The sequence below is a fragment of the Orbicella faveolata genome, unplaced genomic scaffold, assembly GCF_042242905.1.
Source record: "Orbicella faveolata isolate gen_17 unplaced genomic scaffold, um_ofav_v1 contig_15, whole genome shotgun sequence".
Taxonomy (NCBI): Eukaryota; Metazoa; Cnidaria; class Anthozoa; order Scleractinia; family Merulinidae; genus Orbicella; species Orbicella faveolata.
In genome coordinates this window covers 5,927,501-5,939,128 of record NW_028301542.1, presented here as the reverse complement: position 1 = coordinate 5,939,128, position 11,628 = coordinate 5,927,501, and the positions used below count along the sequence as shown (strand labels likewise).

The 11,628-nt window shown below is 39.9% G+C and overlaps 2 protein-coding genes across 2 annotated transcripts in view; both read right to left on the bottom strand.

The window, feature by feature from the left end:
- LOC149113256 (protein O-linked-mannose beta-1,2-N-acetylglucosaminyltransferase 1-like) lies at nucleotides 1-4,173 on the bottom strand. Its single transcript, XM_089288141.1, has 4 exons — nucleotides 4,000-4,173; nucleotides 3,468-3,535; nucleotides 2,323-2,616; nucleotides 1-1,770 (listed from the first exon to the last, which is right to left on the bottom strand). Exons 2-4 carry the CDS (start codon nucleotides 3,503-3,505, stop codon nucleotides 1,446-1,448), a joined length of 657 nt encoding a protein of 218 aa, XP_089144267.1. The 5' UTR covers nucleotides 3,506-3,535; nucleotides 4,000-4,173; the 3' UTR covers nucleotides 1-1,445.
- A 1,324-nt stretch (nucleotides 4,174-5,497) lies between these two features.
- Nucleotides 5,498-11,628, bottom strand: part of LOC149113255 (UDP-glucuronosyltransferase 2A2-like) — a 7,300-nt gene continuing 1,169 nt past the window's right edge. Inside the window, exons 2-5 of the mRNA XM_089288137.1 lie at nucleotides 9,345-9,960; nucleotides 7,931-8,140; nucleotides 7,538-7,826; nucleotides 5,498-7,370 (exon numbers count right to left, since the gene is read on the bottom strand). Coding sequence (XP_089144263.1) covers nucleotides 7,088-7,370; nucleotides 7,538-7,826; nucleotides 7,931-8,140; nucleotides 9,345-9,960 — 1,398 coding nt within the window. The 3' untranslated portion in view covers nucleotides 5,498-7,087. The remainder of the gene's footprint in view (nucleotides 7,371-7,537; nucleotides 7,827-7,930; nucleotides 8,141-9,344; nucleotides 9,961-11,628) is intronic.

The window sequence follows — 11,628 nt, the reverse complement described above, 5'->3', positions numbered from 1 at the left end:
TTATGAGAAGACAGAAATTTTACTGTTTTTCGAGCAAGTTCATACACATTATATAAGTGTTTTACGTACAAAGTATTTCATAGTATTTGTTATACAGCATTTTCGGTAAGCTTAAGAACTCTTATCAGAATTCTACTCATTATACTAATGCGAATGCATGCTAAAATCTGATTGGCTAAGCTACCCTGCACTATTATTGAAAAGAGTGCAGTGTCTCAGGTCGTCCACGAAATGGCCACGTTTTCTCGTTTTTCCGAAGTTTCAGCATAAATTTTAGAAACAAATGGATAATTAATTTCCTGAGAAGATTGAAAAAGGGCATTTACGGCTTGTTGACGTTAAAATATCAAAATTGTTGAAAAACTGATGCGCGCGTATACAACTGCAAATGATTTCAAGTCACTCTGCGCGACTTTTTGAAGGCTTGAAATTTAATACAACGTGGAGAAATAATTGAAATTATCATTAAAAGGAAATTTTAGCCAGAATTCTACTAACACAAACATTATTAATCGCTCACGATTTCTATGAGGTGATAGTTACTGTCCGTCACAATGCTCACTTGAAGTTTCGTTGTTAGTAATCTTCATTTTGCCGAACAAGATTTCATAGGAATCCAGTGGTTTGAAGACGTCTATCCCCTGGGACCGTATTTCTTCCTCGGACAAATCCTTGGCTTGTTCCGTCAGCCTCCGGGTACTGCCAAAGTCGTTGAAACGCTCGTTCAAGTTGCATAACGTTTGGAAATGGCCTCGGCGACTCAATGTAGCCTTACTCTGTGCGTTCGCCTCTGTCAGATCAGATTCGCTCCATGGTCGTTGGGGAATCTGAGGTGTTGTCTCTTTTGGTGAATCCTCAGGGATGTCGGATGCACTGCTACAGCGACCTTTTGCCTGAACAGGAATCTGCAACAAATGTTTTGCTCGCTTTTCATTCACGATCAGTTTTGCCATTTTCTCATAGCTGGTCTGTGTGTGTTGGCAGAGTCTACTAAGCGACCGCCAGGTAGCTGTGACAAGCCGCATTTATGTGTGTCTCTGTCGCACGTGAAGTTACGTAAGTAGAATGACGTAGTCAGTTGTCTACCAAGTTTACTATTGTTTTTCGCGGTTGTTGGTAAAACACTCGACTTGCACTGTCATCAAATTTCAGTGAAAATACTTCAACGACAAAATACGGAACAATCTCTACAGGAGGAAAAAAATGTATATTTTTTTGTTCGTAGGCTTGCATTCGGTTTACGTACGTTTACTACAAGAGGGAATTTTTCGTTGTTTTTCAAATTTCATAAGATACTGTTTCCAAAGGGGAAGGCCGCCCTCTAGCTTGGAAAATCACATTGTTTTCTCGCGTGGAGATTTCATTGATCTCTTAGATTTTCTTTGCATTTATTCTGAAAGACATTGAACCCAAATTAAAGTAAAACTAAAAACCAAGGTCGGGACTCATTCGTCGTCCATTGGTCTTTTAACCGTCTCTGGAATATAAAGAGGTTGTAAATTCTCTGGTTTGTGAGTGCAGTACTTTGATGCCGGACACCCTACTACTATCACGTGATTTTTCTTGAGCCAAAATCTCCACATGCCGTTGTGGAATCCCCTGGCATCCAAATCCCACATGCGCAGGCAGGTTGCTAAGTATTTCCAAGTAATGAAATCAGCAATCGCATCCATTCTAATATAGAACACGAACAATCCATCCTGCGTGTCAGGAATTAAGTCTTTTATCTTTAAGCAAGAGATCTGAGAGACATCCAATATTGTGGCTCTGCTATTAAAGAGAACAGAGGTGTACAACAATCATTACTGTGGCAAGGAAACCATTTAGTATATTGAAGCAATTTTATGAGCTTATAGTAGGGACTTAGGCAGCGCGTCCACACTACGCCGGAGAAATTTGAAAACGCAGCTTTATCTCTACGGTTAGGCCTACCACCCACACTAATCCGTCACGAAAACGGAACTTTCAAAATCATTCTTCAAACCAGAAGAATTTGAAAACGCCAGCTTTGCGTTTTAATGTGGACGGAAAACATTTAAAAAGAAGCTTTTAGTAAACGATGGCGTCACGTTAATCATATGATTTCCCTGATCGAGTTTTCCTAAAAAAATAAATCCAAAATGACCGGCGACTATTGTGTTTTTAAATTTCTCCAGTGTGGACAGAGCCCTAGGCATATAGACTCACATATTATACTACCAAAAGCCCCCCCTCAAAAGTGAAATTGTGTACCCTAACCAACCATACGCCAACTTGCTCTCTACTAACACAATCCCAGACGCTCTAGCGCGCTACTCTGTTTTCCAGTCCCTCTCGACTCACCTAAGAAGGTTCTCGATTTCCTTCTCGTAGTTGTCTTTGTACATCTTTTCCACGTCCAGTTTAACGTGCGGTTCTGCGTTGAGGGTGTGTTTCTCAAAGTAGAGGGCTTGCATAACACCACCGACATTGAGCCCCTTGCCTCCAAAGTGATAAGTACGAGAGATATTCGGTATAATACATTTGCGTCCCTTTCTGTTGAATGACGCCCTCATCCAAATGTCCCAGTCGATAAATTCGTCTGGTTTCGGCCATTTCGCATCTTGTTCATTTTTAAACAGCTTGCGACTCAACACCCTGAAAGAATTCAAACAATAAATTTTTTGCAGGCCAGGCGCGGATCCGTACCGGTTTCTACCGTTTTACGGAAATCAGTCAGATTTTTCAGAATATCTCAGAAACCCAGGAAAAGGCACTTTAGGAAGTTAAAATCCAAACCATAACCTCGGGAAGCATGAGGGTGTACCGCTGGGAAACCCTTATCCTATCCTAGACCATGATCAGCTTGATTTTGCAACCCCATTCTAGACTAGACACCAAAAGCCCCTACTCCATCCCAGACTAGTTATTTTCCATGCAGTAACTTGCAAATATCTTACAAAGTCACTTTTGAGTTTTAATTTCTAGTTTCTTAGTTCTAGACTAAGTTATTTATACACTGGCCACTTTCCTGGTAAATTATACCCTGCGAAACTGTCTAATTTCTACACCCTACCCCAGACTAAACTGCCGAAAACCATCCCCTTCACAGGGCACATACCCATACAGCTTATATGTGGAAGTACCTCCCAAGGGCCCCCTCTAGAAGCTTGAGTCCTCGGCACTCGTTGTTTTAGAGATCGGTCACCATTTAACTTAGATCTACGCCTTACAGGCATACTGTATTTGTAATAACCTAAGTTTTATGTGTCACCCTCTGTGTGTAACAGAAATTTCACTGTCACAAGCAGCGCGTCAAAACTACCTTGTATTAGAAATGAGTACCAGACACTTTTTGGAACAACTTGTAAAAATGCTGGGAGATCTTCTGTGATGGACTAGCATCCCATCCATGGTCAAGCTTACGCCGCCATACAATAAAAACTTGCTAGAATAGGACTCTAATGAATATAAGGTTACAACTGATGAAAGCTGATGGAAGCACATGCCATCCTAAACCTGGCATGGTGTCTACTCTGTACATCATGGCGGGGTCATTACAGACATGATCATAACCCTGAAGTGCAAATTAGTACAGGTCCAGGATTAACAACAGATCACTGTATCCTCTATATTGCATTAGCAGGTCAAACTACCTGCCCATTTATTGTGGCATCATCTCTCGCCTTTTAATTACTTCCTTCAGTAACTGAACGGGGAAATCTTCACGATGCTTACAAAGGCGCAGTAGCCACATATACGCCTCGTCGGCCTATTGTATATAAATTACTCACACCATGGTCACGTAAACTATGTCACATACAATAGCATAGTGTTTACAACTTCAAAAAATAATGACGTGTACGCACTGCGGACCTATTTATTGACTTTGACGCGCAGGTAAAGTAAAGTTATGTCGTCACTATGGATTTGTCGGGTCCAGTCTCATTCGTCCCTTGAGTGCCGAACGACACTAAGCATGAAAAAAAAGACGACTGTACAAGCAGGTTTAAGATCCAGTCAAACTGGTTTCATTCTTACCTGATCGTTCCAAGCTGATATACAGTAGACACTTTCGTCGTTTTCGTAGACCGGCAAAAGCTGTTTGAAGTAGCTGAGAATATCTACGGACACATCGAGATCTTCCTCCAGAAGTAATAAGAAGTTAGCATCGGGATGCTGGTCAAATGAATCAATAATAGATTTCTTGTAGTGCTGAAAAACAAGAGAAAAAGCATCTTAAACAGATCTTCAAAGGAAGCAGCAAAGAAATCCCCTAAATAGTTGCGATTACAGAGCGATTCATTTAGGAGGAGGGCCTCCCAGGGGTTTTGAGGAACGAGGGAGCATGATCATTTATTTCAAGGGAACAAGGAATATTTTGGGGATTAATTCGAGGGAACAAGAGATATCTCACTATTACGGGAACTTTAACAGAAAAAGTTAAGGAGCCATAGAATTTATTAATAGGGAACAAGAGGGAAAGAGTAAACTTTTCAAGGGATCAAGGGAACACTGTACCCTCCCACCCCCTTTCTGGAGACCTTCATTACAGAGGGATTCATTCAGGGGGGTTTCGGAGTTTCAGGGCTTTTCCTTGTACACTGTGCAATACAAATTTAAAAGCCTCCGGTTTTATTTTACCAGATCGTTTATCTCTACGAGCTAAAAGTGATGTATTTCAAGGTCAGTTTGTCTCGTTAGATATCTGTACCGAAGTAGAAGGCTCTTTGGAATTGATTTCACTTTCCGTTATATCTGAGTGATTTCAGAACGGTTTGTGCTGTTTGAACTGGAAAACACGTTGGTTGTGAGAGGCAATTCATTTTAAAGTCTGAGTTTGTTATTTACGTGAAAAAGTAACGACAACTTCCTAAGAAATGACGAGGAAAACAAGATTTGATTGTTTGATTTGGCCATTCTTTAAATCAAGTGTTACTTAACCTCCTGGGATGGGACTTCCGTATGAAAAGGTCGGGGATGGTTCTCGTATCGCTTAGGAGTATAAATCAAGGATTCTGGTCTCACATAGGGTGTTGATGACGAAACGCCGCCATTTTAAGCTGTCAAAGTATCTTTAAGGGTGCACTCGAAGAAATAATGATATAAGAAACACTCTATTTTCAGGTTCAATTCCCGCAGGTCTCTCGAGTCCGGTCAACTGGTGCGGGCTCCTTTCCTGAACAGCGGCTGGTAATCAAGTCTATTCCGTTTTAAGTGGTATTTTTCAGGGCTCAAAAAGGGGAATTTTTCTGCGGCCTGATTTAAATCGAGTAATCGCGCGGCAAATTTTCGCGCCTTTTCTTACCATCCCTTTGTTTAGATCGCACTGAAATGTCCACATAATCCATCACCTCGTCGTTGGCAAAATGGCCGAACTCATGCATCCTGAACTTGGGACGGAAAGCCGGACCACCACGTTGTTCTAATAGGTGGTATGGCTCTGCTATTCCAGTTAGATAACCAGAATGAATAGGGTCAAATATCATGACTGGTCCAAATTGAGTAGCGTCTTAAAACAGATATATCACAACTGCACTTCTTAGCAACTGCTCTCTATGATAAGCATCCGGAGTACATTGTACAGATAATTCTTATTATTACACATTGAACTCACTATCTCTTTTCTGATTGGCGGAAAGCGTACAGTGAATTTTCGAAATCAGCGCCTGTGACGTCATCTCTACAGATTATACAATAATCATGTCAAGGACATTCAAGGTCATGGGTAATCATGTCAAGTTTGTGCGCTTTGTGTTGCTTGCCACCAGTGAAGAAGCTAAAACATGACTTCCATTTTTTTCATTCAATGTATAATAAAACACTTATTACATTGGGTTTTGTGATATCCAGAATAATCAAGGTCTCAGTAAGGGTTATCAGCCTCATCCTTCGGCTTCGGCTGGTAACCCCTACCTCGACCTTGATTATTCTGGATATCACAAAAACCTCATCCAATAATTGTTTAAAAATTGAAACATCAATCACTACATACAGTTTATAACATAACTAAAGCAAAGCGTGCGCTCTGATTTGTTAATTCAGCGTCTACTATTTGCCCATGGGTGTACGCTGCTGACGTATGTGCTAATGTTTACAAAGCAAATATTTTGACAGACATTGTTTCCAAAGTAATGGCCGACATCCCTTCTGCCAGAAATGCAAAACTGTCTTCACAGTTGTCTGAAGATGAAACAGAACGTCCATCCTTTGACAATCAAATGATGATCATAACTAGTTTGAGTGGCCGTGCAAACGGGGTATAATTAGAAAATATTATACAGGTTAGGATTTCAGAATGTGGCCGTTGGCCTTATTGACAGGGTGGCCACACTAAAAATGGGGTTTTCCTATAAGAAAATGTATGGGTGTTTCGCCGGGACAAAAGAAGTGGCTGTAACAACAAGGTAACTGTATTAACGAGCTGACTGTAAGGCAGGGTATAGCAGAGCTTATCGAGGACAGAAAAATGGAAAAAAATCTATCTAATCTAAAATTTTATACATATATCTACTACCTACATCGAAACTTTAGTTTGAATAAACTAAGCTCTGGTTTTGTTTTCCCTGATTCTGCTGATTACATCGTGGTTTATGAATAACAAGATAATGAGGTCTACAGTCCTAAATAACAAATAATTCAACTTAAAATAGCTCACTCCATCTAAATTTTGTTGTTACTCGGTATTCTGTCAGCAACACACACGTCACAAACATCTACATGTCAATCGTATCACCATGACACCAATATCACTGCAGCAACAAGAAAAGCTAGATAGATAGAGCAAAAAAAGCCTGATGGTTTGGAGGAACTCCTATGTGAAAAGTTTGTGGATGATCGTTGGAGAAATTGAATTAAACGCATAAAGGAGACCAATCTGGGTGACGATGAATCACCTTGAGGGCTAGTGGCTTTGGTCCTAATCACCATACGTGAGACCAGAATCCCTAATTTATGCCCCTAAGCGAGATGACAAGCATCTCGACATTTTCACATGGTAAGCTGCAGTTGCTCAATTTTCAAAAATTTCACTCAGCAACTTAAAGACAAAAATGCTTAAGATGGCTGAAATGATATGACACAAACAAATGAGTCATACATTTTCTAAAAATTTTGAACTAAAAACAGTTCACTCCTTCTTAGTTTTGTTGTTACTCTGTCGAAAGCACACTCGACATATGCATCTACATGCCAATCTTATCACCATGACAACCAATGTCACCAAAACAACAAGAAGAGCCATGACGTCAAGTAAGTAGTACTGATACCAAGGCATGTTAAACACTTGAGCTCTGAGGTGCCGGGCTCCACCATGTCTGAGTACATACTCTATCCAGTCACCAGTTTTCTCCAACGGGGTCCTTGGACTGTCTTTCATCAGTTGAGAAATGTGCATGGCCTTGGTTTTAAATCTAGAAATGAGGTTTGAAATATTTGAAAATGATTTCACTGTGAGAAGTTAAGGACACTCAAATGTTTTGAGAACATCTTTGTGAGCTGCAGGCATTAGCAGGGAAATCTACAAAACCTGATAGTTATACACTTAAAGCTTAAACAAAGAGCACAAAGCTATCAATACCTTGGTTCACTGACAACACTCTCTATTGCCTCTAAAAGTTGCTGGGCATTCACAGTTTGGTGATCCACAGCTATTCCAAGTCCAAAGTACTCTGCTTTCTTAGCATTAGAAGGCTGATCTCCAAATAAAGGATAAGCCACCACAGGGACACCATGGTACGCTGACTCATAGAGACTGTGTTGTCCCACATGGGAGACAAAAGCTTTGATATCCTTGTGAGCCAACAGATCATTCTGAGGTAACCATGACACTACTTTGATATTGGCATTGAGAACTGAAGGGATGTAGCCTTTACACAAAACAAGAAAAAGAGATTTTCTTAACAAAATGATATCTGTAATTATATAAACAAAATATAGCCTTTGCAAGCAAATCACAGTGTTAAATGGTTACCTTTGAGCTTCCATACTACTTTCTGCTTCAACTTTCCGAAAGCTGAGGCCAAGATGTCAATCTTTGCCTTGGAAATAACTGTTTGTGCATAAGACCCAAAAGAAGCAATAATGAATCCATTCCCTCCTGCACTGTTGATAAAATCTACTAAATCAGGGGGGAGTGGGCTGGGTTTAGACTGTGCAGTAATGGGACCAACCATAACATGACCTGCAAATCAAATACACCCATGTTAACATAATGGAGAAGCTTTGTAGAAGCTTTGTGAAAATTTAGATTCAGCTGTACCTTGTGTGGACACAAGATACATGGAGTGAGAGTTACTGAACTATATCACATTTGCTTACAGTTACAGAGAGATGCTATACTTACCATTCATACAGGAGTATATGATGTTGGGCAAGGAAAGGGTAGCTAGATTAACCAATGATTGTTATGCTGTCCTCCCAGGGGGAGGGGGGGAGGTACTCCCACAAATTTTGGATAGGTGTGTGCCGCAAAGGGTCTTAAGCCCTGACCCTTAATTTAAGGATGAAGCAAATGAAAATTGATACCCTGGTAGTAATAAGGCACAAACCAAAAATGACACCCTATTCAGAGGAAAACAAAAACTAAGAATAGCACAAATGGGTCAGTTTTATTGTGTTCCTTCAACAATGGAGGTTAACGGATTACTTCAGTTTTAAAAGCGCTTTTTGTATTGAGCTGGGCTGATTTTCTTACTGCAACTTTAGCTGATACAATTCAGGTACCCTATCTAATTAGGATCACACTGGCAACACAATGCCAGGGAAGGAAAAAAAAATTTTGAAATCTTCTGGCCCAGTGGACTAGTAAATTTCAGTTTTCACTTGCCCCCACTGAAATATTACATGCTGATGTGGCAGCCAGTATGCCAATCAGAGGACAAACGTGAACAAAGTATGCTTGGATTCCTAACTAATCCATGCTTTCAACTCAATAGTTAACTAATCTTACTTGAAATAGCTTCTGACTGGAAATTATCATTTAGCAAGCTGACATCTTCATTCACAGTCACAAGAGTCCTGTGGCTAATTTCACTTGCCCAGTGGACTTAACTTCTACTTTCACTTTCCCAAGAGCAAAATTGACTTGCTACCAAAATGATATCCAATTTATATTGTCAAAAACCCCACCCTATCCGTGCATGTACCTATATAGCCCATATATATGGGAAAATTCCCCTACCCCCCCCCCCCCACACCCTGGGGCTCCCCACCACTCAGAATGGTGACAGGTACAGAAAGCAAATAAATACCCCAGGAATGGACCTCAGGTACATTTCGATGTCTGCACTATATATTTTACTCTATTTACGATTTGAATAAAAGAGATATTGAATGTATTGCCATGAACAATATTTTTCTAGAACAAAACAAAACATGACGCAAACCTGGCAGAAGTGGTTGTGGATACTCAAGTGCAAAATCTGCTTCAATGATCAACAGTTCAAAATTTCCAAGAGCTTCAAAGTAGCTTCTCTCAGGCATAATGTTGTACTTGCTCTTGAGGGGGCTCAAATATATTGCTAACAAAGCATAAGTTCCCAAATAAGAAAAGACATATGCTCCAAGATTCATAAGACGATCTGTAAAGGACATTTTACCAGTTAAGTCAGTCATGTGTAATGGAACATATGACACAGGAAGTGGTATCTGGAAAAATGGAACTGTTGGGATGTTTGGAGATACTGGCAATATTACTACCCAAGGAATACCAAGAAGATCAGCAACTAACACAGCACACGGAGAAGCAGCTTCATTTACTATCAAGTCAAAGTTCCTCAGAGATTGAAGTAGTTCTGTGTTATTTAACAACTGTTCACATCCCAAACTTTGCAGCTCATGCATGTTGATCAATAACCTAAAAATTCCCTCTTCAATTGCCGTTTTTACTACAAATTCCTCAATGAAATCAAGGTCAAATGGTACTTGGTACGTCTTGTGAGGAATCTTTTCATCTGATCTTGATTCTTTCTCATTAGCCATGGAAGGCATTACAAGAACCACCTAGTACATAAATATTCAACAACAATTTTATTAAAGATTTATCATTTCCATTCCTTAAAGTGGTACTATGACAAAAATTGCATCTTTCCTATCGCATCCATTTTAAAATAGAAACAAGTACCCTGTGTGAGAAGAAAAATGTTGTTTGCTATATTCAAATATCTCTTTTCGTTTCAGATATATTCAAGTTTTTAAAATATGCAAATTAGCCCAGTGATGATGTCATACACTCAACCAAATTTTGATCAAATATGATGAAAAAAGATATCTCAGCCAATTTGTATCAGAAATGTTTGATTCTTTGCAGTAAGATTCTACTAAATGTGGTCCACAATATGAGCTTAACAGTTTGGTTACCATGGCAACATACTGGGTTCCAGACCTCTCCAATATTAATGGCATTTCTGGCCACCTTTGGCATTCCATTTTGATATTTGCAAATGGTGCCTCATATGCTTGATTCAGCAAGCATATAAATAAGTTACCTCAAGTTTGTGGCCTCATTTAATGTTTTGTGAGCTGAAAATCACTAACATATTGAAATCAAAAGGGTGGGGACTGGAAAAGAGCTAGTTGCCATGGGAACAGAATTTTTTATAGCCGTAGGTGTGTTTCCTGTAAAGGTATTAGCCTACCAAGTTTCAATGGTCTGCGCTTCAAATTGACCAAGATAGCTCTATTTATATACTTGAGATAAAATTGGGTTGAGTGTATGATGTCATCAGTCATCTCATTTGCATATTTTACACATTTTTCAAGCTTAAATATCTCCGAAAGTAATGCAGATATTTGCAAATGGTAAACGTTCTTTTTATTCTTTCATGGAATTCTATGTGACACACCTAAAAAATCAAGGGGGAAAAATTTGATCATAGTACCACTTTAAAGTATGTCCCAGACTGTGGTTCAGCACAAATTGACGACACCTTTTGAAAGAGACAGTCCCAGCTTAACACCCAGGGGTGTGATTCCCTGCTTCCTAAAACCCTTACCATGGTCAAGACCTCAATGACATGACCAAAACTTTGATACCCTATTTAAGAAGTAAGGGTAAAGTCTGCTTATGAGCCAAGTGGCTCATCAGGACCAAGCTAAATATCCCGGTCTCTGTAGGATGAAGCAACTAGGAGTAATTCTACTCCCCTTGAATGGGATGCTAGTCCATCCCAGGGTTACCCCCAGCATTAAGTTTGTCGCTCCCCATTTGTACACCTTAGTGGAGAGAGGCACTGTGAGGGTAAACACAAGTTGTCTTGCCCCTCCCCCAAGACATCTCAGGGGCATTCATATAAACAGTATGACTTTTCAACAACAGTGAAAAGTTAACTCTCCCAGGGTAACTCGGGGAGGGAGGGGAGGGTTGTCTCAGGTACCCAAACCATATAAATGGGACCAGTACAAAAATAAAGACCCTAGTCGAGCTTAAACGTTGTAAAATGTCAACTTCTTTGAAGGTCATATCTATTTGGAACCAAAACCTCAGAACTCAAGGTAATTTCAGAGGCAGATTTAAGGGGGCTAGATTTTTTTTTCCCGCTGCTCAAAGTTAGCGGTAATCGTCAATCTTTTGCCTTTTTTACACATCCATCGACGATTAGTCAACGCAAGTTTATATCTGTTCACTTTAAAATGGCCAGGAAAGTCACTGCAAGTAATTCAATTGAGTGT